Source organism: Pseudorasbora parva, chromosome 25 (genome assembly GCF_024679245.1).
Source record: "Pseudorasbora parva isolate DD20220531a chromosome 25, ASM2467924v1, whole genome shotgun sequence".
Lineage (NCBI taxonomy): Eukaryota > Metazoa > Chordata > Actinopteri > Cypriniformes > Gobionidae > Pseudorasbora > Pseudorasbora parva.
The window spans coordinates 26,737,171-26,764,641 of NC_090196.1; the positions used below are offsets into that span (position 1 = coordinate 26,737,171).

Sequence of the window (27,471 nt, forward strand, 5' to 3'; positions counted from 1 at the left end):
TCTATTTAATCATATGTAAAGCCCATATCCTGTTTTATGCCTTGTTTCATCCTTCTTTCTGTTGTTTAACTATATGGTATTTTTCTGATATTATCAAACAAAACTCACATGACCATTATAATCATTACATTAATTTTTATTTTCATAAACATTAAGGTTTTTATAGAATCACAATAAAATTCTCAGTCCAAGATTCAATACGCATGAATGTAGGTTTAAAATGCTTTATTTGCTTTTAATTTCAGACAAGCAAAAGACTACAAATTTTTTCAAGCAAAGAGAAAGAAGAGACCTATAGATTTCAGTTCAAGAAATGTTAAACAAAGAATGTGCATTTTAATTTCTGGTCACACATTTTCACAAAGATACTTGAGAAATTTTGTTTTTGCTATGGTTTGATGATTCAACGCTGCTCAAGGAAGTCCAAAACTGCGTTTCCATTCACTGTTTTCAGGGAGTATGTTGCTAACATGACAGTTAGTTCTGCTACAGGAGCACTCTTCAACATGGACATACGAGTGGGTTACTATGTCTCCATTTATGCAACCTAGATTCACTGTGCGATTACTTGAGCGTGTGGCCTGGCAACAGCTACAAGAGGACAATCCAGGGTCAGTGTACCTATGTATGTGAAAGAAAGAGAGAGAGAAAAAAACACACATGTAAAGTGTTTCTAATCAGTCAATTATGAGGGTCTATTTAAGTTCTTAACAGAAACCTAATCACCTGCTAAAACTGGTACAGTCTCCACCACAAAATGTCAGGTCCATCTTCTTCTCTGACTGGCAGTCGTTGTGATTTATGTAATCACGAACGGTCTTTACTTGACATCCCTTAATTTGGTCCACACCTAAAAAATAATTGACCACACATAGACATGTTAATAATTGACTTAAATCAACAACAAATTGCATATTCTTTTAAAAATACTCACAGACAGGGCAGCAGCCATCAGCTGACAGCTGAACAGTGCCCTGTAAAGCAAAACACAAAAGCAGAATATCATTAATGGGATTTAATCTCCATGATCGGTCAGAATGACATGTAAATGTGTGTTTGTGTGATATTTGAAGTACTGACAGGCTGGCAGTTGGAAACGTTGAAAGGAGGGCACTGGACTGTGTATTTGTCAGTGATGAATTGTCCATTAACTTTAGTGCATGTGATTTTGTCACAGCCCTGGTTTGTAGAGGGCAAAGTGGCTCCTTCCTATGAACGAAAAGAGTCAATATTAAATTCAGTGCAAAAATGTTAGATTTATTTGGAGATTTTCAAGTAATAATTGCTTAAATTTGAGTCTGTTCCCACACAAAATCAGAAAACTTGCTATACAGGTCCTTCTAAAAAAATTAGCATATTGTGATAAAGTTCATCACATAAAGTACATTTTCCATAATGTAATGATAAATTAAACTTTTATATATTTTAGATTCATTGCACACCAACTGAAATATTAAATATTTCAGGCACTGAAATTATATTAAATAATATTATTTAATATTCACAGTGTTATGGAGGCCCAGGATGCTTCGATAGCGGCCTTAAGCTCATCCATTGCTTTCATCCGAAAAAAGTACTTTGGACCACTGAGCAACAGTCCAGTGCTGCTTCTCTGTAGCCCAAAAGTGGCTTGACCTGGGGAATGCGGCACCTGTAGCCCATTTCCTGCGCACACCTGTGCTCGGTGGCTCTGGATGTTTCTACTCCAGACTCAGTCCACTGCTTCCGCAGGTCCCCCACGGTCTGGAATCGGTCCTTCTCCACAATCTTCCTCAGGGTCCGGTCACCTCTTCTCGTTGTGCAGCGTTATTTGCCACACTTTTTCCTTCCCACAGACTTCCCACTGAGGTGCCTTGATACAGCACTCTGGGAACAGCCTTTTCATTCAGAAATTTCTTTCTGTGTCTTACCCTCTCGCTTGAGGGTGTCAATGATGGCCTTCTGGACAGCAGTCAGGTCGGCAGTCTTACCCATGATTGCGGTTTTGAGTAATGAACCAGGCTGGGAGTTTTTAAAAGCCTCAGGAATCTTTTGCAGGTGTTTTAGAGTTAATTAGTTGATTCAGATGATTAGGTTAATAACTCGTTTAGAGAACCTTTTCATGATATGCTAAATTTTTGAGATTTTTAGAGATTTTTAAGATGAGTTTTCATGAGCTGCATGCCAAAATCATCAGTATTAAAACAATAAAAGACCTGAAATATTTCAGTTAGAGTGCAATGAATCTAAAATATGACATTTTAATTTTTATCATTACATTATGGAAAATGAACTTTATCACAATTTGCTATTTTTTTGAGAAGGACCTGTATAGTGCACAAATACTTTAATAATGCTTTTTTTTGTCCATTTACACATTTTTTTTTTTTTTGTCCCTGACGATGACAATCCACTTCTGTTTGTATGAAACATTTTGTGTTCCAGGAAAGAAAAACAATATTGTTTTTGACATAATTGTTTCGTAGAGTACATTTTTGACGTTTATAATGATTTTAAAATTTGAATAACTATTCTGTCAAGTTTTATTTATTCTGAGTATTAATTTTGTTCTTTTTAGCCACACCTTGAGGCGACTGAGCTTTGACCTTACCTGCAGTATATGATTGACGCCATTGACGTTGATGATGCAGTGAGTTTGCACACACTTTCCACAGCAGTCAACATTTGTATTATTATATTCATAACCCTGGGAAAAATAAACATCAAATGAAGTCAACAAAATTGCACACGTTCCTGAGAAGCCGATCAGAAACTCATCAAACAACTTACAGGATCACATTTCTCATTGCACTGCATAAATTCACATTTGATCTTGAACCACTGCGTTTTAGGATCCACGTCCCATGTACAGGTACATTCCTGACAGTTAACGACAGGGATGCTGGCACCAGGCTGAGGGAAGTGAGAGGAGAGAGAGTTGAGTGTATAACTTTGATTAGTCATTATTTAAATGCATATATATATATATATTAAACAACTTCAGACCCATTTGATTTTTAGTAATATTGGAGCCATTTTAGTTACCTCATACTCTGTGTTTTTGTGGACACACACTTTCTTTGGCTCTAAGGAGGCAAATAACAAAAGAACTTAAACCTATATAGAATGATATTCAATATGAGCTGAGATGAATGTCACAAAAAAAAGTGAAATATAAATAATAGTGGTACCGCATTTGATTTCTGGACAGCATTTTCCATTAGGCACTTCTAGGATTGGCGCATATCCTACTAGACACTTTTTACCCAAAGGTGGGCACATGCTGACATCACAATCTACATCACATAAAAGAGTAGAGTAGATTTAGGTGATGCAAACTTAAAGCAAAGCCTTTAAAATCTGTAAACAAACTCATCTTACTGCAGACTTGTTTGCTGCAGCATGGGTCTGAGGGATTGGTGACATTAACCAGCACAAAGCCAGGCTCAGTGCAGCGCTCACTATTCACATCAGGACACCTCTTGGGCTTACAGATCACCGATTTGCTGGCTTTGTCACAGATACACTCTTCACAGTTGTACTCGAATACCTCATCGAACTGCCACAAAAAAACAAGAGGATTCAGTTAAAAGTCCAGTTATTATGCAGCTAATTTGGCATGAATGTAACTCTTATGTGCTGTTGGGGATGTTTTCAACCACTATGGGATATTTTTGAGTTTTAATTTGGCCATAACTTTCTCTGCGTTTCAGCAAATGGAATGATTTTGGTGACAAATCTTTTGACACATATTTTGAGAAAACACCGGATTTTGATTTCATAAATTTGTTTACGGTAATATAAAATTACTCATATATAAGATTTTGGTCATATCAGCCAACCCTAGTCGGAGGTGATGTGGGACCTCTGCAGTTGTTTAGTCCCCTCAGACTGCACCCCTCCACAATCAACTGCAGGCTTGTATCAATCGAATCAACAACTGATGGATAAAACCAATTACCCACCCTACATTTTTTCTTTTCAATAATCCATTAAACTCGGATAAAAATATGCTATGAAAGAAAGTATATGCCTCTACTTGTGTTTCACTATTGTACATTTTTGTTGGTTTGCAAGTGATAGAACCTCATAAGCGACCAACTGGAAACTCTACATAGGCAGCAATTACAAATAGCGCAACTCACATAAAGAGCTTGGCATTAGTATATTGCTAAGCTAAAATTTAAATCTATTTTTCATTAATATGCATATCACACAAGAACACTGATATGAATATAGTTGCACTATATTATTGATACTTTTATAAGGATGAATTCTAATAAGCTGTAGTTCTCTCTCCAGTTCTGTCCTCTGCCATCTTGAATTATTTTTTCCACTGAGATTGTCGCAATGAATTTGGAATTAATAAGTATAAGATCTATGAAATGAAACACTTCTATTGAGTGAACAGTTGAATTAATGGTTTTAAACACCGCCTTACTTCGCGTGGTGTCCCAGAGGAGTCCAGGCATCCTAAAAACAAAAAAGAAACAAAACGAAAATACATTTTTCAAAAAGTGGCTAAGACATGCAGAATGATGCAGAAAAGCACATATATTTTGTATATTTTGATTTGAACAAGGAAAACCACACATACACACTTTAGAAACATTAGAAACGTCTTACCACATTTGTTCACACAGACTCCTGACTCCTTGTTGTAGAGCAATGTTCCCTCAGGACAGAAGCAGCCCTCTGTGGGCACTTTAATGGTTCTCCGTTCAGGTCTGCAATTAAAAGACGATATTTAACCTTTTTTAGTATGCACATATCACCTGAGATTCATTCCAATAAAAATGTAGGAGCAAATCTGCTAAAAGGCTCCTAAATGTGAATTAATGGGCTTACATATCATCACAGCTTGGTGGCTCAGCTGGACCACAAGGATTGAAGACTTTACCCTCTGGACATTCCTTATCTGGAGAAGAAAAGACAAATAAATCACTTAAATCTCCATATTTTCCAAGAATATGGGCTCCAAAAATCTGAGATCACACAAGAAATCTAAAAGAAAAAGAGGATTTAAAACCCACCAAAGAATTTGGGGTTTAGGGAATATCTAAAAAGACAATGTGATATAAAATGCAACTTACTGCAAAGGTTAGTGTAGTTTCTCCAGTGTATGCAGACCCCTAATTGAGAGCAAGACCGTGCGTAGCTCTGTAGACTGGCACACACCACGTTAGGGTTGCTCATATGACAGCTATCATATTGACATCCTAAAAAGAAGTTTTCAGGGGACACATGGGAATGGCACGCTTCAAACAACCTGGGGGAGACAGGAGTTACAAATATCACGTTGGAAGCTTTGAATATTTTGAAATGTATAGTTAAAACACGACACAGAATCAACTCACTCGCTACGGAGGAGGTTGCAGTCAGGATGGGCCTGGCATGGCTTAGGTGTAGGTTTGAGATCACCCCCAACTGTAGGTAATGCAGTTGGTGGAGTGCAACTTTCACCATTCACACCACTGGCTGGCCAGTAATCTGCCATCACTGCACAGTCATTCACCAAGATCCCTCCAGGAATCATGCAGTCATCAGCTCTATTGTTGTTGCATGTTCCTTAGTGACAATTAGTTGGAACAATTTATATGAACAATACATAAAAACAAGCCTCTTGTATACCACCCATATTGTGATGTCACCATCCATACAAAAACCAGGGGTGGCCAACTTACCACAGTGACCTTGTGTGTTGTTTCCAAAATGCTGGAATGGCAGGTTGATGCCAAAGCCAGTGGCTCCGAATGTAATATCAACACCCAGCTGTGGAATACTCAGGAACAAGTCTAGGCCTGAGCTTATAACCCTTACACCATTATGAACATATGGCAGAGGTAACTTCTCATTGTCTTTAACAGCCTGTTAGGACAAGAGACAATTACAAGAAAAACATAGGATACTTATACTGCAATGAGGAAAAAGCATCAAGTATTTCATCACTCCAAATCTAGAAAGTCTCACCTCTAGGTCTGCACCTCCGATGAGATTGTGATTTGTAAGTGTTATGACTTGTTTGTTGTAAGACACAATAATGGATCTGGGACAGGATACATGCTCAATAGGATCGCAGTAGACATTGTCTATGTAGATCTTTAAATGGTATTGAGGCCTTATTTCCTCCATTAATATATAAGTGCAGTTTCCTTGATAACTGTAGAAGACTCCATCAAATGTGATGTAATGAGGGTCACCCCAGCCTTCACAAAAGCCTATGAACAATAATACAAATTCTTCAGATATCTGAACAAGCAACTTCAATTTAATCAATACTATGTATTTTAACTGTTATAAGTATCACATATACAATCAACTTTTCATTGTAACCTACGACAGGCAAGTAGGGGCAAATTACGATTCATTTTATTTACTTCAAAGCAAGAGATTTAATGAAAAAGTAAATCACACATAATAACTTCCTTTTCCTTGAAAAAAAGCATTTCAATGAATACATTCAACATTTAAAGGATTAATTCACTTTATAAATGAACATTTCCTGATAATATACACACCTCATGTCATCCCAGATGGTCATTGTCTTTCTTTCCTGTAGTGGAAAAGAAATTGTTTTTTGAGGAAAATTTTCCAGGATTTTTCTCCATATAATGGACTCCAACAGCCACTAATGGGTTGAAGGTTCAAATCAATGCAGTTTTGAAAGGGCTTTGAATAGCTTCAAAGGGCTCACCACGATCCCAGCCAAGGAATAGTCTTATCTAGCAAAATGATCAGTCATTTAGAATAATAATAAAAAAAAGATATACTTTTGAAGCACAAAAATGCACGACTTTGGTGTTCTGCTTTTGCACAACGTTACCAAAATCAAGGTAAAACAACAATGTTGGATGATTTTGAAGTTGGAGGAGAACATGAGAGTTTTTCGGCACTAAATCAGTACTTCCACCTACGTCACAAGCGTGACCTGTCCGACGTGATGACGTCATACCATACCTTGTGAAGAAGCACAACACCGAAGTCAAGCATTTGTGTTAAAAAGTATATCAATTTTTATTTTCTTTTTTTTAAATGGCTGATCGTTTTGCTAGATAAGACCCTATTCCTCAGCTGTGATCATGTCGATCTCTTTGAAATTGCATTGATTTTGGTTGGTTGTCATTGAAGTCCATTATATGGAGACAAATCCTGGAATATTTTTCTCAAAAAAACTTGATTTCTTTTCAACTGAAGAAAGAAAGACATGAACATCTTGATGACATGGGGGTGAGTAAATTATCAGAATTTAAATTCTGAAGGGAACTAATCCTTAAAGCTTTTTTGAAATCGTGAAAGCATAACAGTTCATATAAAGCATTCATTGGAAATCATTGGGCTTGGAAGAACATTATTGTTATTAAATTTAATGGTTACAAAAGCAAATATTAAAATTGTGAAGACAAGTTTACTCACAGTCGCATTGGTAATACTGGCAGCAGTGATGCTCATCATAGACAAGAACTGGTTTTTTGCCATTTTCACAGGTGATGTTCTGCAGTGGAGGGCATTCAAATGGGATAATTTCAATGATGTTGTCTTCTATGCACCTGGCCATGGTGCAGTTACACAGGATGAAGATCTCGTTTGTCTGGAAATGATGAAAAATGTACCGGAATTAGAAAGACTGATACATGCAAAATCACAACGTAGTCTATGTTGTTTTGTTAGAATATTTAAATGGGATCATGGATACTGATAAAAGACCTTTTCTCCTGTAGTAAAAAATACAGGACCTACCATACATTTTTAAACAGAAATTTAAGTATTAAACATTTATATATATATATATATATATATATATATATATATATATATATATATATATATATATATATATATATATATATATATATATATATAGTGTATATATATTTTATATTGTGTATAATATATATATGTGTGTATATATATATGTGTGTATATATATATATGTGTGTATATATATATATGTGTGTATATATATATATATATATATATATACACACATATATATATATATATATATATATATATATATATATATATATATGTGTGTGTGTGTGTATATGTATATATATGTATATATATATATATATATATATATATATATGTATATATATATATATATATATATATATATATATATATATATATATATATATATATATATATATATGTGTGTATATGTGTGTGTGTGTGTATACAATTTTTTTTTTTTTACATTTTTGTCCCATTCAGGGCAGTCATAAGGCGAAGTTGGTGTAGGAGTAGATGTGGGAGTAGGTGTAGTAATTTCACATGGCTCTGTGCTGTTCTGAATTTCACAGATATCAGAGCAGATGATGATAAGGCAGTTCCCCGAGCCAATATACTCATCAACTATTTTATCGCCTAAAAAACAAGAATCAAGAAGCAAACACAAAAGGACATAAATTGTTACAGAAATAATACCAGTCCAAACTAACAAAAAATATGTCAATGCAACCTATTAGAAATACTAACCAGGATTATAGTGAATTCCATTAAATACACAAAAACATGGTGTAGTGGTAGAAATCATTGGTGTAATTGTAAATGCTGTTGTTGTATGTTTTATGGTAGTTGTTGGTATAGTGGTAGATGATGTAGTAGGTTCTGGTGTTGATGTGGTAAATCCTGGTGTTGTAGTAGGAGACTTTGTGGTAGATGTCGGTGTAGGGGTAGATGATGTGGTAGGTTCTGGTGTTGATGTGGTAAATCCTGGTGTTGTTGTAGGCGACTGTGTGGTAGTTGTTGGTGTAGCGGTAGATGTTGTGGTAGGTTCTGGTGTTGATGTGGTAAATCCTGGTGTTGTTGTAGGAGACTTTGTGGTAGATGTCGGTGTAGGGGTAGATGTTGTGGTAGTTTCTGGTGATTTTGTAGTAGACTTTGTGGTAGTTGTCGGTGTAGGGGTAGATGATGTGGTAGGTTCTGTTGTTGTAATAGACTTTGTAGTAGTTGACGGTGTAGGGGTAGATGATGTGGTAGGTTCTGGTGTTGAGGTGGTAGGTTCTGTTGTTGTAGTAGACTTTGTAGTAGTTGTTGGTGTAGTAGTAGATGGTGTGGTAGGTACTGGTGTTGATGTGGTAGGTCCTGGTGTTGTTGTAGGAGACTTTGTGGTAGTTGTCGGTGTAGGGGTAGATGATGTGGTAGGTTCTGGTGTTGTTGTAGACTTTGTGGTGGTTGTTGGGGTGGATGATGTGGTAGGTCCTGGTGTTGTTGTAGGAGACTTTGTGGTAGTTGTCGGTGTAGGGGTAGATGATGTGGTAGGTCCTGGTGTTTTTGTAGTAGACTTTGTGGTAGTTGTCGGTGTAGGGGTAGATGATGTGGTAGGTTCCGGTGTTGTAGTAGACTTTGTGGTAGTTGTTGGGGTGGGTGATGTGGTAAGTTCTGGTGTTGTTGTAGTAGACTTTGTGGTAGTTGTTGGTGTAGGGGTAGATGATGTGGTAGGTCCTGGTGTCGTTGTAGGAGACTTTGTGGTAGTTGTTGGTGTAGGGGTAGATGATGTGGTAGGTCCTGGTGTTTTTGTAGTAGACTTTGTGGTAGTTGTTGGTGTAGGGGTAGATGATGTGGTAGGTCCTGGTGTCGTTGTAGGAGACTTTGTGGTAGTTGTTGGTGTAGGGGTAGATGATGTGGTAGGTCCTGGTGTTTTTGTAGTAGACTTTGTGGTAGTTGTCGGTGTAGGGGTAGATGATGTGGTAGGTTCCGGTGTTGTAGTAGACTTTGTGGTAGTTGTTGGGGTTGGGGTGGATGATGTGGTAAGTTCTGGTGTTGTTGTAGGAGACTTTGTGGTAGTTGTCAGTGTAGGGGTAGATGATGTAGTAGGTTCTGTTGTTGATGTGGTAAATACTGGTGTTGTTGTAGGATACTTTGTGGTAGTTGTCATTGTAGGGGTAGATGATGTGGTAGGTTCTTGTGTTGATGTGGTAAATCCCTGTGTTGTTGTGGCAGACTTTGTGGTAGTTGTTGTTGTTGTAGGGGTAGATGATGTGGTAGGTTCTGGTGTTGATGTGGTAAATCCTGGTGTCGTTGTAGTAGACTTTGTAGTAGATGTCGGTGTAGTGGTAGATGATATCGTAGATTCTGTTGAAATTTGAGGCTTTGCTGTGGTAGGTGTTTTGCTTATTATTGGTTGTCCAGTAATAATATGTATTGTTGTTGGGGTAGATGATGGGGTAGGTTCTGCTGTTGTAGTATACATTGTGGTAGTTGTTGGTGTAGGGGTAGATGATGTGGTAGGTTCTGTTGTTAAAGTAGACTTTGTAGATGTTGGTCTAGTGGTAGATGATGTGGTAGGTTCTGGTGTTGATGTGGTAAATTCTGGTGTTGTTGTAGGAGACTTTGTGGTAGTTGTCAGTGTAGGGGTAGATGATGTGGTAGGTTCTGTTGTTGTAGTAGACTTTGTGGTAGTTGTCGGTGTAGGGGTAGATGATGTAGTAGGTTCTGTTGTTGTATTAGTAGACTTTGTAGTAGATGTTGGTGTAGTGGTAGATGATGTGGTAGGTTCTGGTGTTGATGTGGTAAATACTGGTGTTGTTGTAGGAGACTTTGTGGTAGTTGTTGGAGTAGGGGTAGATGATGTGGTAGGTTCTGTTGTTATAGTAGACTTTGTAGTAGATGTCTGTGTAGTGGTAGATGATGTGGTAGGTTCTGGTGTTGATGTGGTAAATACTGGCGTTGTTGTAGGAGACTTTGTGATAGTTGTTGGTGTAGGGGTAGATGATGTGGTAGGTTCTGTTGTAGTAGACTTTGTGGTAGTTGTCGGTGTAGGGGTAGATGTGGTAGGTTCTGGTGTTGATGTGGTAGGTCCTGGTGTTGTTGTAGGAGACTTTATGGTAGCTGTCGGTGTAGGGGTAGATGATGTGGTAGGTTCTGGTGTTGATGTGGTAGACCTTGTGGTCGTTGTTGGAGTAGGGGTAGATGATGTGGTAGGTTCTGTTGTTGAAGTCGACTTTGTGGTAGATGTTGGTCTAGTGGTAGAAGATGTGGTAGGTTCTGGTGTTGTTATAGGAGACTTTGTGGTAGTTGTCGGTGTAGGGGTAGATGATGTGGTAGGTTCTGTTGTTGTAGTAGACTTTGTGGTAGTTGTTGGTGTAGGGGAAGATGATGTGGTAGGTTCTGTTGTTGTAGTAGACTCTGTAGTAGATGTCTGTGTAGTGGTAGATGATGTGGTAGGTTCTGGTGTTGATGTGGTAAATACTGGTGTTGTTGTAGTAGACTTTGTGGTAGTTGTCGGTGTAGTGGGAGATGATGTGGTAGGTTCTGGAGTTGATGTGGTCTGTCCTGGTGTTGTTGTAGGAGACTTTATGGTAGCTGTCGGTGTAGGGGTAGATGATGTGGTAGGTTCTGGTGTTGATGTGGTAGACCTTGTGGTCGTTGTTGGAGTAGGGGTAGATGATGTGGTAGTTTCTGTTGTTGAAGTCGACTTTGTAGTTGATGTTGGTCTAGTGGTAGAAGATGTGGTAGGTTCTGGTGTTGTTATAGGAGACTTTGTGGTAGTTTTCGGTGTAGGGGTAGATGATGTGGTAGGTTCTGTTGTTGTAGTAGACTCTGTAGTAGATGTCTGTGTAGTGGTAGATGATGTGGTAGGTTCTGGTGTTGATGTGGTAAATACTGGTGTTGTTGTAGGAGACTTTGTGGTAGTTGTTGGTGTAGGCGGAGATGATGTGGTAGGTTCTGTTGTTGTAGTAGACTTTGTGGTAGTTGTCGGTGTAGTGGGAGATGATGTGGTAGGTCCTGTTGTTGTAGTAGACTCTGTAGTAGCTGTCGGTGTAGTGGTAGATGATGTGGTAGGTTCTGGTGTTGATGTGGGAAATAATGGTGTTGTTGTAGGAGACTTTGTGGTAGTTGTTGGTGTAGGGGGAGATGATGTGGTAGGTTCTGTTGTTGTAGTAGACTTTGTGGTAGTTGTTGGTGTAGTGGGAGATGTGGTAGGTTCTGGAGTTGATGTGGTCTGTCCTGGTGTAGTTGTAGGAGACTTTGTGGTAGTTGTCGGTGTAGGGGTAGATGATGTGGTAGGTTCTGGTGTTGATGTGGTAGACCTTGTGGTCGTTGTTGGAGTAAGGGTAGATGATGTGGTAGGTTCTGGTGTTGATGTGGTAGGTTCTGGTGTAGATGAGGTAAATACTGGCGTAGTTGTAGGAGACTTTGTGGTAGTTGTTGGTGTAGGGGTAGATGATGTGGTAGGTTCTGTTGTTGTAGTAGACTTTGTGGTAGTTGTCGGTGTAGGGGTAGATGATGTGGTAGGTTCTGGAGTTGATGTGGTAGGTCCTGGTGTTGTTGTAGGATACCTTGTGCTTGTTGTTGGAGTAGGGGTAGATGATGTGGTAAGTTCTGTTGTTGAAGTCGACTTTGTGGTAGTTGTCGGTGTATGCGTAGATGATATAGTAGATTCTGTTGAAATTTGAGGCTTTGCTGTGGGAGGTGTTTGGGTTATTATTGGTTGTCCAGTAATAATATGTATTGTTGTCCCAGACTGTGTTGTTGTCAGTGAAGGAGTAGATAATGTGGTACTTTCTGGTGTTGTAGTAGTAGGTTTTGTGGTAATTTTAGGTGTAGGGGTAGATGATGGGGTAATTTCTGCTGTTGTAGTATACATTGTGGTAGTTGTTGGTATAAGGGTAGATGATGTGGTAGATTCTGGTGTTGATGTGGTAGGTCCTGGTGTTGTTGTAGTGGACTTTGTGGTAGTTGTTGGTGTAGATAATGTAGTTGGTTTTGGTGTTGTTGTAATAGGTGATGTTGTAAATACTGTTGTTGTTGATGGTGGTGGTGTTGAACAAATGAAACAGCAGTAAACCCGTATTTCATAGTCAAAACATTTATATGGACGGGAAGTTTGTTGATCTTTCCTACACTCCAATCCATATGAAACATTGCACTGGGCAACTTGTTTTGTATCATGAATATAATCTTCAAAGTTCTTGTCAGGTTGGGCCACACCCCTACATTCAATATCTTCTGGCTGTTCACAGATCTGTTTTCCACTTTCTGCAATTTTTTCATAAGTTTCAAAGTCATTACCATCTAATTTAGGATTATATACATTAAACCATTCAGTCCAATTACATATAATACATGGTGATGTAGTCTCAACTGTTGTTGATGAAAATATGGCAGTTGTTGGTGTAGGAGTTGATGGTGTGGTATGTTCTGGTGTTGATGTGGTAGGTCCTGGTGTTGTTGACATGGGGGTTGATGATATGGTAGGTCCTGTTGTTGTAGTAGACTGTGTGGTAGTTGTTGGTGTAGGGGTAGAGGATGTGGTAGGTCCTATTGTTGTAGTAGACTTTGTGGAAGTTGTCGGTGTAGGGGTAGAGGATGTGGTAGGTTCTTGTGTTGATGTGGTAGGTCCTGATGTTGTTGTAGGAGACTTTGTGGTAGTTGTTGGTGTAGGGGTAGAGGATGTGGTAGGTCCTGTTGTTGTAGTAGACTTTGTGGGCGGTGTAGGGGTAGAGGATGTGGTAGGTTCTTGTGTTGATGTAGTAGGTGCTGATGTTGTTGTAGGAGACTTTGTGGTAGTTGTTGGTGTAGGGGTAGAGGATGTGGTAGGTCCTGTTGTTGTAGTAGACTTTGTGGGCGGTGTAGGGGTAGAGGATGTGGTAGGTTCTTGTGTTGATGTAGTAGGTGCTGATGTTGTTGTAGGAGACTTTGTGGTAGTTGTTGGTGTAGGGGTAGATGATGTGGTAGGTCCTGTTGTTGTAGTAGGCTTTGTGGTAGTTGTCAGTATAGGGGTAGAGGATGTGGTAGGTTCTTGTGTTGATGTAGTAGGTCCTGATGTTGTTGTAGGAGACTTTGTGGTAGTTGTTGGTGTAGGGGTAGAGAATGTGGTAGGTCCTGGTGTTGATGTGGTAAATACTGGTGTTGTTGTAGTAGTCTTTGTGGTAGTTGTCGGTGTAGGGGTAGATGATGTGGTAGGTTCTGTTTTTGTAGTAGACTTTGTGGTAGTTGTTGGTGTAGGGGTAGAGGACGTGGTAGGTTCTTGTGTTGATGTGGTAGGTCCTGATGTTGTTGTAGGAGACTTTGTGGTAGTCGTTGGTGTAGGGGTAGAGGATGTGGTAGGTCCTGTTGTTGTAGTAGACTTTGTGGGCGGTGTAGGGGTAGAGGATGTGGTAGGTTCTTGTGTTGATGTAGTAGGTGCTGATGTTGTTGTAGGAGACTTTGTGGTAGTTGTTGGTGTAGGGGTAGATGATGTGGTAGGTCCTGTTGTTGTAGTAGGCTTTGTGGTAGTTGTCAGTATAGGGGTAGAGGATGTGGTAGGTTCTTGTGTTGATGTAGTAGGTCCTGATGTTGTTGTAGGAGACTTTGTGGTAGTTGTTGGAGTAGGGGTAGAGAATGTGGTAGGTCCTGGTGTTGATGTGGTAAATACTGGTGTTGTTGTAGTAGACTTTGTGGTAGTTGTCGGTGTAGGGGTAGATGATGTGGTAGGTTCTGTTTTTGTAGTAGACTTTGTGGTAGTAGTTGGTGTAGGGGTAGAGGACGTGGTAGGTTCTATTGTTGATGTGGTAGGTCCTGGTGTTGTTGTTGGAGACTTTGTGGTAGTTGTTGGTGTAGGGGTAGATGATGTGGTAGGTTCTGGTGTTGATGTAGTAGTTTCTGATATTGTAGTAGACCTTGTGGTAGTTGTCGGTATAGTGGTAGGTCCTGGTGTTGGACATAGCTCAACACAGATCTGATTTTTCTCATCATAAATAGGCTTTTCCTCTGGACATTCTGGATAACATCCTGAAAAGAAATCATGAAAAAACTATTTAGTTTATTAATTGTAGCCCCTCAGGGATTAGAAACTAATAATTACACTTTTTCCAAATTAGAGTCCCCCAGTGAATCACCATTTCCACCATTTCCAAGCCATTTCCAGCCATGCTAATTGCTAGCAAGAGTCCCCCAGTTAATCACCATTTCCAAGCCATTTCCAGCCATGCTAATTGCTAGCAAGAGTCCCCCAGTTAATCACCATTTTCAAGCCATTTTCAGCCACGCTAATTGCTAGCAATTATAAATAATGCTTTTACAAAAGTTTTCTATTACTTTCCCACAAAAAATATAAGAATGTTATTGCTTGAACCATTTCTAATCCCAGTTTAACACTAAATATACTCTAAGGCCTAGAAATATCCAATCTTCAAACATCCAAACTAGAGTGCACTCACCTTCCAGGTTGGGTAAAGTGTTATTGCAGATACCATCAGGGTTGAGACAGGTTTTGTAACAAGGTGTATGACAAGGACTGTAGTGCCATGTGCAATCTCCTGGTTCATTGTAGTAGTCACAGTACACAGCTAACAGAGAAACGTGGATATAAGTATGAACGTGTGCAAACAAACTAAATTGTTGAAAGAAAGAAAACAATTTAAGCATTGATCAATCAGACAATCAATTCATTCACAATGGCTGAAGATACAGAATCCACAGACTCAGAATATGCATGAAAATCACATTCAAATGTTACAGATTTAAAACTTGCAATATAATTAAAAAGGTGCTTACGGCAGATCTCAGGTGTTCTCCAAACGACACAAACACCTGCCTCATTGCAGGCTTGAGCATAAGCTGCCACAGCTGTACAGAAGCACTCACAATCCCCCCCTGCATCACATGCACACGAGTCCTTCACACAATTGTCATAATATGGGGTTGGATCCACCTGTGGGAACATGCATTTCCCTCCTTAAAAATGTTGTACTCTTGTATATCACATTTTAGGAAATGTAAATTTATTAACTCAAAATGTTTTTCATTTGTACCTTGTTATGACAGTCTTTGAATGTAACTTCCTTTATGATGCTACATTGTATTTTTGCCCATGTCTCTCGATTGGGTGTCTCAAGGCACGGGTTAAAGTCTGGTTTTGCATCAGGGCAGGTGCTTAACACTTTCCAGCTGTCCACAAACTCCATTACATTTGTAGTTGGCAAATTTCCCTGAGTTGTAAAGTCATCTTTTCCATTTCCATTGAAATTTCCACACAAGCCACAAACGTCTCCCTGTAAAAATATAACGAAACACAGAGGTTGTACTACAAATAAATTAAACTGAGGGACTACTGTAAATTGTAAAACATGAAAATTTGCAGAACATGATTCATGACTCACCATGTGCTGAGGTTGTAGAATGATGCGGACGGTGGTTTTACGGTCCCACAAAATTGTCAGTCCGATGTTAGCATCAATGACCAGGTACATCCCAACATTTCTCTCATTGTACTTGATCATTAGACCACTTCCAGTGTCAGTGGTGGTTAGAGTCCCATCATAAAGCTGCAGCCTAGTCCTCTGTGTGTGAGAGAAGTTAGAAAAAAGGAAAAATTGATACTGTATGATAGATAATATTAAAGAGTCATGAAACATCACATTTCAGCACAGGACAGTTCTCGAAAAACATCTAACAAAATATATTGTATCAAGTGACTGACGTTCACTCGATATTGCTTTCAAATGTTAAAGAAAATAAGGGGAAAATCCTTTATTGGCCATTCAAATGCAAAATGTACATGCATTATCATGTCTCATATCATATGTAACAATGTTAACACGCTGAAAAGCTTATTTTAGTATTTCACGACCGCTTAGAAAGATCTTTTATTTGACTCTGAATGTGCAGACCTATGCCTGCCGCCTTACCCCCAAAAGTATTCCTACAGCCTTTGAACATGTGGTTCCTGTTGTTCCACAAGGCATATTCTCTGTGATCACGTGAAAATTGCCAGTTTTATTTCCACATGTATTCTGTAAAACAAGAGAGAATGAAAGTTTGCCTCCTAAAGGAAAAGGTTTATTTGTAACTTTATTTTCATAGTCACTGTCCAAATTCTGTTGTGTCCACCCAGAGCTCATACCTGAGCAGCAATATAACTGCAGTCTCCCCTGAAGCCAAATCTTTGCTGATCGAAAGTTATATAATGTCCGCTGCCGTATATGGTGCATATGCCAGGACACTTATTATCTGTACATTTCCATTTTCCCCGTCGACAAGTGCTGTAAATATAGAGGTAGACTTAAAATCAATATATTACTATAGGTCATAAAGAGCTAATTACTGTATTGTTCAGTTTTTATTTATTTATAGCTATTTAACTTTAATGTGGTAGTGGAAATGCTGTTGTTTAATGCAGGGTTAATAGATATAAATAATAAATATATATAAAAAAAATGCAAACACACGCACACACACATATATACTTTTTCATTCCAGCTAGTTGCAACATTTATAATGTTCATATATGTTAACTTGAAGTACTAAAATAAATCAAATTAAATATAAATCAAAATATTAATAAAAAATAATGGTATATTAATGATACTAAAATAACGCTGGTTTTGCACACCATTTATTGCAACCTGTGGTTATCTCAGTTCCTGGTGCGTAAAACTGGCCGTCATGTTTACATGGGCAGTTATCCGGTTTAACGCAGTTTCCTCTGTCATCATCCAGCAGACCTAAAGGACACTGACAGCCAGACTGACAGTCCATCGAGAACTAGAAAGAAGGGAAGAAAATACAAATATAGGACCACCAGCAAAATCAAGCGATGGAAGGAAAAAGAAGAGATGTTGGAAACTATGGACTCACACAGTCAACTTCCTTTTGCAAACAAGTCTGTGCACACTCCAGTCCATGTTCATCTGGGCCTGCTGTACTGCAGTTGAAGAAAACCTTTGGAGAGGAACATCCTGCAAAAGATATCAGACACAGATGCTGCACCATTCAGGAATTTTTTATATCAGAAATCATATTTTAAGACTGCTTACAACAGATGTTGAGTAATTTTGCAGGTAAGGGTACAATAAGCGCTTCAATTATATTACAAATACTTTATTTAAAAAAAAGTTATTTTTATATTAATTATTTTATTTTATTTTTAGTAAATACAAAATAATTTATAATTGTTACATTTGTATTTATTATTATGTAAATGAAATGTTATTGCAGCATAGTTATTGACACTCTTTAAGTTAACTTAACACACTGGCCATAAAAAAAACATATCAGTTGACCATTATTTACTGTTGTCTGTTGGTTAATCAGTTAATTTGACAAGATAACTCAGTAACAGGTTCCATGATAGCCCAGTTTTGGTGATGCTAGTGTAAACCAAAAGGAGACTTATTTAACATATGTAGTAGAAGAAAGTAATTTTTCATACCCAGAATTTGGGTTTTCCAGGAACGACAGTGGAACTTTCCATTCATGCAAACACTGGACAGAGAAATAAAATCAAACTGTCTATTAAATTTATAGTTGAAAAGTTCTATACAATATAATATAACCATCCACTTACCAGTGTTCATTCCTAATGTTGACAGACTTGCCGGGATGGATTTTCTGTCCATTGTGGTAACATGGACATTTGTCCATAGGCACACACAGTCCATTCTCATCCTGATAGAGTCCATCTGGACATGCGCATCCATCAACAGGCACAAAGTTGACATTGCAGCTTTGGCGCTCAGAGGCGAGAGAAAGACATGTCCGCTGGCAGCTCTGCAGCTGATAGGAGTAGTTCTGCGAGACTGGGCAGTTCTCTGTATACTTCTCTGTGGGGATCAGTTTGAAAGGAATGTGATGTAAAAGTCCATGTAGCAAAATGACAAGCATTCTTTTAATCCTCCATCTTAAATAAGGGGTTTCCAAACATGTTGCTGCCAAGGACATCCAGATATGATGACTTCACTTGATAATGTTGTTCCTAAACTATAAAGGCAGCTATAGATATATTTTATATACTTTTATATTGTGTGAAAAATGGTGAGCATTATACTAAGCTGTGTTGTTTTAAAATGAAATAATCTGTTTTACAGAATATTTTACTAAAACTAAACCAAATAGATTAATCATTTTAAATTTTAGCTGTAAACCTAATTCAGGTGTATTCTATATGGCATTTTTATAATAAATCTAGCTATAAGCAGTTCTACAGAGAATAGTGCCAAAAAAAATCACAAGAAGTATGTAACACAAGTACAAACTTTTGTATAATGCAAGGAATTAGAGATTATCAAAATGTTAGTGTGAAAAACGAGTGCTGTCAACGAAAGAAAAAAAAAATCACATTACAGACGCCGACCAACGGCAACAATCACCGGAGGAGAGACATTCCATGATCCGACAAACGCCTTTTCAACATAACGATTCAATCAGTAAAAACGAGGGCTGACCAATGCCGAATTTATCTGACAAAAGTTGTCATCTGTTGGTGGAATGTGAATTGGCCTTTAGAAAGCAAAATGGCAGTAATATATATAATGTTTTTACTTTAAATACACTTGATATTTACTCTTGCGACAACCTGTTTGAAAACTCCGGTCTGCTAAATAAACAGCTTTCAGCCTTCTTACCACACACAATTTCTCGCCAGCCTTGGAGGAATATTCCTTTAGCCGCACAGGCCCGGGCGTATGAGGAGAACACCGTACACAGACAGTCCTCGCTCTTCTCACAGGTACAGCTGGAGTATTTGCATCTCTGAAAGCACATAAACATGTTGGGTCACAGCTTATTGTGAGAGGTTCGGTAACACTCATTATAATAAGGAAAACTGAAAAGTTCTCAAGGTTTCCTGTTTTAGATCATACTTTGTAGAAGCTGTCTGGATTGACAGTGGTGTGACATTTGGCAAAGAGGCTCTCCTTGTCCTTCATCTTGGAACACCAGTGCTCAGCGAAATGCTCTAAAGGCATCATAACATATGCAAAACTTTTAATTGAGGAAATATGAAATTGAAAACTACACACTCTGACTTTACCATACTAACAAAAAGTCTCTCACCGCTGTCAGTGCTGTAGGAACAGGGGTCGTCCATCCTCTCAGAGCGGTCGGGGCAGTTGGACTGGGCCTTCCAGGCGTTTGCGAAGGAAACCGCTGTACCCTCCACCAATCCCTGAGGGGTCTTCAGATCATCACACAGCACTTTGTTGAAATTTCCGCAAAGACCTGCGCAAACGCACAAATGGCGCATCATTGGGCATCATGATGGATTCGCTCCTAATTTAGATCGCTTTCTTGCTTTTTAAGACGGAGGTCTCACCACAAGTCTTGCCCTGGAAGCTCTGATTCACAGTGATGTACACCTGCATGAGAGGCACCAGCTGTACCTGCACCTGCAGCCCAAAAGTGGTCTGAAGTATGATGTGAAACGATGACGGCCTAAACACCGTAAAGTCAGCTGGGAGAAAAGAGTCAAAGAGTTTGAAGTCAAAAAGAGTCTTTAGCACACAGGCTTCAAATAAAAGAGCTACTTTTTCCTTACCGGTCATGTAAGGAAGTGAAACTTCTGCATTGTGTTGTACCGTCCCGTCAGATTTAAAAATCATACGCTGAAGAAGAAAACAGTGTGTCAGTTTTATTTTGCACAAGCTACGTTTCTTAAGGATTGTGTGACACTGAACACTAAAAAAGTCAGCTTTGCCGCCACAGGAATAAATTACACTTTAAGTATATTAAAAACGAAAGCGTAAAAAGTTATTTTAAGCCAAATATACAAGACTTTTGTGTTGTTGTGGCAGTAGCATGTTATACATACATTTTTCTTGTCGTTGTCAAACAGCACCATGATAGATTTCAAACAGGTGTCCGTTTCATGAGTAAAGCAAGGAACAATCTGACCCAATATAGTGAACTTGGACTCCTTACAGTCCTAAAAAACAAATGCACAAGTTGACATTTATATGGATTTAACATATTCCTAATGGATACAAACTAAATAATTCCAAACTCACATGTCTTCGCAACTACAGATAGAAGTTTAATTAGTAACTACAACATGCTTACTTGTGAGAGCACATAGTTGCAGTCTCCATGGAAAGTGAATTCTTTCCCGTCGTAGGTGGTGAAGTGAGATCCTTCCTCTACTGCGCACAGGCCAGGGCTGGGAATACTCATACAGGTCCACTTTCCCTCCTCACATATACTGAATTACACCGCAAACACACACACAGTAAATAACCACCTTCAGATGCCTTTTCATTATACATATCAAGAAGTAAAATACTTGAAATATACAAAGGGTCACAGAATGCACTAGGATAAAAAAAGTCTTTGGAAGAATTACCATTCTTCCTCATCTTTGCGAAGAACCTCTCCTGTGCTGTAGATGCGGTCATGCTTGCACTGACACTTTTCTGCTGGGATGCAGCCCGTTTTTGAAATGTCATCAAACACAGTTCCTATAACAAAGACAGTGCATTAATCTATGTGGGTCTTCATAAAGAACGAAACAACTAACAAAAACACATACATTAACACTCAATGGTCTGGGGTTCAGAAAAAGCTTTTAAATGTTTTTAAAAGAAGTATTTTCTGCACAGCAAGGCTGCATTAATTTGATACAGTAAAAACAGTAATACTGTTAATTTACTTCAGCCTTCAGTGTCACGTGACCCTTCAAAAATGATTCTTATATGCTGATTTGTTGCTCATTATCGATGTGGAAAACAGGTATCCCGCTTAATATTTTTGTACCAACTGTGAAACATTATTTTAAGATTTCAAAAGAACCCCATTTATTCAAAATAGAAACCTTTCATAACATCATAAATCTCTTGGCACTTTTGATCAATTTAATGCATCCTCATTGAATCAAATGTTTTTGACCCCACACTTTTGAATAGCATTGTAATATAAACACTGTTTATATTATATAAAAACTAGAACTGACCTGGTGGACAGAAGCAGCCATCGATGTTGTGTTCCTCACACAGTGTGTTTGTGTCTTTGTGTAAGCATGTTTGCATACAGGGGGAGCCGCTTTCAGAGTGTACCATATTGTATGGGCAAGTCACAGCTGCATAGGAATACAAATCATACAGAGACTTACACCATGTCTACACCGGATGCAACAGTTGTCTTAACTCTTGAGGCTATCTACACAGGATGTGACAAAGCAACCGTTGCAAATCCCAGAAGTAGAACTAGCGCTTGAAGTACGACAGAAATACAATGGGTATTTGTTTACTGTTGGGAATTTTTTTCAATTGAGCCGCTTCTTGCCGCAGCTAGTGTAGACAGCACCACTTATTATAATGGTTTCTATTTGCTTTTGTCGTGTTGTCATGCCACTCGTGTCTGGTGTAGTTTTTAATTATTACAAAAAGAATAATTTCAGAACGTTTATTTAATTATTTCAATCTTTGGATGTGTCCAGTCACATTTTTTTCAATCAGAATGATATCATTCCGATTTAAGAATCCGAACATTGTGTTTACATGAATGCTAAATAAAGTGATAAGGTTTATGTGCCCTTTGTATGTTACAAGCTTCCAATCAGATTGAATCTTTCAACATGCTCACACTGCACAGATATACAGAGTTTCCTACTGTTGCAGCATTATAACCATCTTACTTTTCTTTTGTTTTAAAAAGCAGGCTTAATATTTATCTATTTAAGGTCCTAATCAGGAGACGAAGAGCCCACAAAGCTTTGTGCCATGATGCTTATATTAATCAAAATTACCCTTCCCGTGCCCAAAACAGGGCGTCTGCAGATTTGAATCCGAAGCAAACATTTGCGGGACAACGTTGTCCAGCACCACTTCATAGATGATGAGTGAAAAGAGATTTTTAGATTGAACCAACAATCATTTATTATATTCAAAAACAACTTCAGCTCGTTTTGTCCGTCATACATTGTTACGATATTTCTATGTCATTGCACATGCGCAAAACTTTCCAGTTTATATATATACACACAGTATTAATTCAAGAGGAAAATTGACCGGATCCCTTCTACTGTAACTGTGTAAACCATTAACATAACTAAAGAAATATATATACAAAAGGATACAAAACAAAGATAGCACAATCCTATCATTGAGTTACTTCTTACCACAGAACTTTGCTGTTCTCCAGGCCGGTGGAGATCCTCCAGCGTGTGAGCACTGACGTGAATATTCAGACAATGTCGCACAGAGTGCGGTGGTTTCTCTGTCTTCGTCTTCGTCTTCAGGTAGACGCGAACAGATATCATTTGTACAGGCCTTGATATATGGCTCAGGGTTCAAAACCCAGCTACAAGAAGACCAATTTTCATCCTTCAAAATGTCTGCACAATCTGCCCGCTGTTGTGAAAAGGACATGGAACATCTTGAAGGTCCATATTAACAATACTGGAATAATGAGTTGCTGAGTGATTAACAGTTTCTCTTGTGATTAACTTTTTTCTGTAACTTACATATTTTTCACAGTGGTCTACCACATTTTGCTCATCAATGTTTTCAAAAGGATCTTCGCAGACATGTGCTGGGTTGGGAACTCTGTGCTTATTTCCAAACTCAGTATAGCCAACCCTCCGTCCTGTATTAAATAAGATATAGACACTTGATCTTCTTAGATATTCATCAGATTAGGAAAACATGAGGATTGATCTTTACTGTATTTAATCATTATTGGGGGTCAGATATGAACAGTAAAGTAAGAAATCAGTCTGTAAAAGTAACTTACCGTATTCAATGAACTCGCTATAAACTGGAACTCCATTATAATCACCACACAGTCCACAAGTGCGATTGGAATATTTGGAGTCCAGTTCCACCTAACACAGCCCCACACAGAACATCTTGGTTAGATTGTTTTTTTGGCCATTTGGACATTAAGTCAGTAGTAATGATAGTGGATGAAAACATTGGAAAATGGAATGGACATCATTTGTATCCAGGCTTTTGGGAAAAGCCTATTGCAAGCCCTTGGAACCAGTAACATTGGCCTCAGGTAACAATACTATGGTACTCAATTATTATCATAAACATCATGGCATTTGCATGGTAGTCCTTTATACAGTAACAGCAGACTGAAGTTTACTGTTGAGAATAACCATGTTCATAAGGATGTAAATGCAGATTTCAATGCGTAACAGAAAATTGCCTTATATAGCCTTTCACTTTACATGTGGCAGTGTTTGCACAATATGCTAAATCATTTTACTGGTTACTCCCTTAAGACCTGCTGCTGGTTTCCTGTGGCGTAAACAAATTTTGACTCTACACTGTCAGGTTGTGTAATACAACTACTCTACTACCCCTATTTTACCTCTATTATATATGCTATATATATATATATATTTATTTATTTTTATTTTTTTAATACAAATAACGCGGGTCGTCTACTGCAGCGCGCTTTGGATGTTTGCTGGCGCAGTATGGTGGTGATTGATTGTATTATATAATAAATTATATTGCTTTTGCCAAACCCAAAATAAGCCGTGTAGGCCTACACTAAATCTTATGCAGATTTAGATTCACGTACCGTTTGATTAATCTACAGCACCACTAAGAAAGTTAGTTAATAGTAGCCTATAAACTGTGTGTGGGGATAGAAATAACAAACTATAAAACCCGAAGTAGTGAAAAGAAACCACGTCTTTCGATTTACATGTTTTTGTGGGCTGCACCAAACACTTAAGATATAGAAAGACGGTTTACTCACTTATGAATGCGCGAAACTGAGTCTGCGTCTGCATCTGCAATACGCAATATGGCGGAATAGTCCCGCTTGTTTTCTAAAGTAGGCTAAAGGAAACCGCTGATTGGCAAAGTCCTTGCGTCACTGCAGCTGCCGTTAACAATTCTCGACCGTACATGCGCATTTGCATGTCTGATTCAGTAACAAATGATTCGTACAAGCAAGCTCTTTTTTTAAATCAATAACAGACAGCATTATTCATTACAGATTACTTGTACAGTATGAGCCAGATTTATTAATCAAACGTTCAAAGTAGACTAGCTACCAGTATGAAACAAGTTTAGTGCATTTTAGGTTTGTTAAATTTCATAATCATATTGATATCCATATGGAAATCTAGTTACATTTTTTGAATTCATAAGGAGCCACATAACCTCACCATAACTGCATCCTCTCTGTTCCATGTGACTGTGATGCCCATTTTGGAATAGAGCCTAGTGTAAATTGTGTTTTCTTCCACAAGGATCCCTGAGACATGCAAGGGCAGTGATTCTCTGAATATGAGAAAAGATTAAAATAAAACATTGAGCAGAACACATATAAACCCTTTTAAAGATGTGGGAGCAAAGCAGCAGTTAAGTTCCCCAGAATCTTACTTTTCTCCATTGACCATGACTTGTTTCTCGGTCAACTCAACAGCAATGTCATTGATACTGACTGACACCCTGCTGATCTTCGGGCTGTTGGAGTTTTCTTTTCTCTTCACATGAACCGAGAACTGGCGAATGAGGCTTTGGCAGTCAGAAACCAGGTTATACTCGCACATGCCTGGGAACTGATAAACATCCCCATCGAATGTCTTGAAGTGGAAGTTTCCCCACATGCTACAGACGCTGTTGACATGGTTAGTGGGATAGACTGCAAAAAAATGAGAAACGAAGATTTGCAATAAAAAAAAAAAGTTTTTGATACTAAAGGACGATGCTATTCGAATAATGCCAGTTGATCACGCCTCTTGTGTGGTAGATAATACAGAGCAGACCAATGTTTAATCTTAAATTGAGTTTGTTCTGGTGATAGCCAGACAAGCTGCCTATCTCACTGTTATTTGCAACTTGATTGAGACAATATCAGACGAAACTAAATGAATCCTGCAGTGAAGATTCTCTTCCTCTCGCAGGGGACACAATTTTAATGTCCTTAAATTTTTAATTTAATTACAGTCTTGCTTCTTGAACAAAAGTAAATGAACATTTTGAGACTTTTCACAGCTGATATTTAGTAACTTTTAAAGCAAGTCATCAATGGAGCTGATAGTATCAGGTTCAAGTGTCGAAACTATGACCATCTCAAATGCTATCAGATGGCTGGTTCCTCTTTTTTTCTCTCCAGATGCTGATACTGATGCATTTTCCGTCTACAACATCAATCTATTTGACAAGATCATTTCAGCTATATAACTGACTATTTCTTTGATAAAGATAAAAGTTATTTTAGCACCAGTAATGCCATTAGTAAAGTCACAATCCTAAGGAAATTCTTTTCACTTATATTGTGCATCTGAATTTCAGTACTCAACTTCTAGAATAACTGTACTTGCATTTTTTCCCCCACTTTAAAACCCATTTCAGATAATGGATCTTGAGTATAAAAGCTTCCAAATGGCATACCGGCTACCAATATTACTTAATTAATTACAAAATCAAACTAAATAATCTTATTAAATGGACTCAAAATTATTTAATTCGATTAAGTATTAGGTTATTTCTCATTGTCATTTAGTTGCAGAAACAATACAATTCATACAGTATTTAGACAAAATAATTAAAGTTATTTTATGTAAATAAAATAAAATTATATTATTTATAAAATTATATATATTTTATATATAATTATATATATATATATATATATATATATATATATATATATATATATATATATATATATATATATATATATATATATATATATATATATATATATATATATACTTTCCAAGATTTAAACAAACATGATGTCAATAAAAATATATGAAAACATTTGTATTATTAAAAATTAAATTAAATACAATGAAAAAAGGGGATACTGCCTTTGAGAACTGAAGAAAAGTCAAACTGTTACCGTTCTTTGAATCCACCTGAATGCCGATAAGCGCCAGAAGTAATATGCAGACTGCAGATGTTCTCCACTCCATGGTGGAAGATGAGAGAGGTCCGTACTGTTGGATTTCTTTTTCATACCCCCTTTTATATCATTTCTCATTCACCTTTCTCTCCCCACCCTGCAGGGAGGGTCTGCCAGCCTTCGTATGGCACTGAAAAAAATGCTGACCTGCTATTACAAAAGTCCAGTGATGGCGTGTGTGTGTGTGTGTGTGTGTGTGTGTGTGTGTGTGTGTGTGTGTGTGTGTGTGTGTGTGTGTGTGTGTGTGTGTGTGTGTGTGTGTGTGTGTGTGTGTGTGTGTGTGTGTGTGTGTGTGTGTGTGTGTGTGTGTGTGTGTGTGTGTGTTTGCGAGGGTGGCAGTTCCTCTGTCTCTCTGAATGATGTTTGATGAAACGTTGGGTAAAATTTATTTAATGAATTTCATATTTACGGCAGGGTGTGAATAATTTACAGCTTCTGTGTACATGTATGAGGAGGATTAGTAAAAATAACATTCAGTATGAAAACCTGCAAAATAAATTTACAATTCATGATTAATAAACCATTTAGAGCTAATTTGGGGAATGAAATGAAGACTAATGGTTAAACACTTTCTTGTGTAAATACTTGAGAGTCTTTAGTTACTTTGTAGATATAACTCATATCATATACTCTGTAGATCATATCCTACATACGAGTAGGATATGATCATAAATGTGTCAAATGAATCAAATTTTCCATCAAGCAGTTACTTGAAAAGGTGCAGTTAAATGCCAGTACATTTCGAGTGACCAAGTGATTGCGTGTGAGCTTTGGACATCCTGTCTGTGATGCAGACAGTTTGACATTCAGCATCTTTGCAGGTACACAGGTGTGTCTCAAGCTCCTGAATGCCACCTGTGCTTTCGTGAATTAAAACAAACTAATCACTGACCATCTGGCAGCACTCATATCCTG

General features: G+C 38.0%; 1 protein-coding gene and 1 long non-coding RNA gene across 2 annotated transcripts in view; one reads left to right on the forward strand and one right to left on the reverse strand.

Annotated features, from left to right (window-relative positions):
- Window positions 1-17,515, forward strand: part of LOC137065418 (uncharacterized) — a 38,310-nt gene extending 20,795 nt beyond the window's left edge. The window contains exons 2-4 of the long non-coding RNA XR_010901642.1: window positions 455-611; window positions 2,558-2,629; window positions 17,410-17,515. This is a non-coding gene — a long non-coding RNA (uncharacterized lncRNA). The remainder of the gene's footprint in view (window positions 1-454; window positions 612-2,557; window positions 2,630-17,409) is intronic.
- LOC137065386 (mucin-2-like) lies at window positions 209-26,606 on the reverse strand. The gene is made up of 44 exons (XM_067437001.1): window positions 26,494-26,606; window positions 25,026-25,287; window positions 24,809-24,923; window positions 23,413-23,503; window positions 23,144-23,265; window positions 22,799-23,030; window positions 21,632-21,757; window positions 21,026-21,140; window positions 20,746-20,884; window positions 20,498-20,611; window positions 20,225-20,291; window positions 20,003-20,140; window positions 19,744-19,908; window positions 19,551-19,645; window positions 19,314-19,440; window positions 18,257-18,512; window positions 18,122-18,174; window positions 17,548-17,648; window positions 17,303-17,454; window positions 16,814-16,952; window positions 16,599-16,703; window positions 16,071-16,250; window positions 15,723-15,962; window positions 15,466-15,622; window positions 15,129-15,257; window positions 8,461-14,700; window positions 8,180-8,349; window positions 7,393-7,567; window positions 5,950-6,197; window positions 5,664-5,847; window positions 5,337-5,547; window positions 5,073-5,248; window positions 4,828-4,897; window positions 4,606-4,706; window positions 4,421-4,452; window positions 3,361-3,538; window positions 3,171-3,275; window positions 3,025-3,065; window positions 2,770-2,892; window positions 2,591-2,686; window positions 1,081-1,209; window positions 935-974; window positions 727-850; window positions 209-621 (listed from the first exon to the last, which is right to left on the reverse strand). Exons 1-44 carry the CDS (start codon window positions 26,564-26,566, stop codon window positions 414-416), a joined length of 12,144 nt encoding a protein of 4,047 aa, XP_067293102.1. The 5' UTR covers window positions 26,567-26,606; the 3' UTR covers window positions 209-413.
- Between the last annotated feature and the right edge of the window lie 865 nt (window positions 26,607-27,471).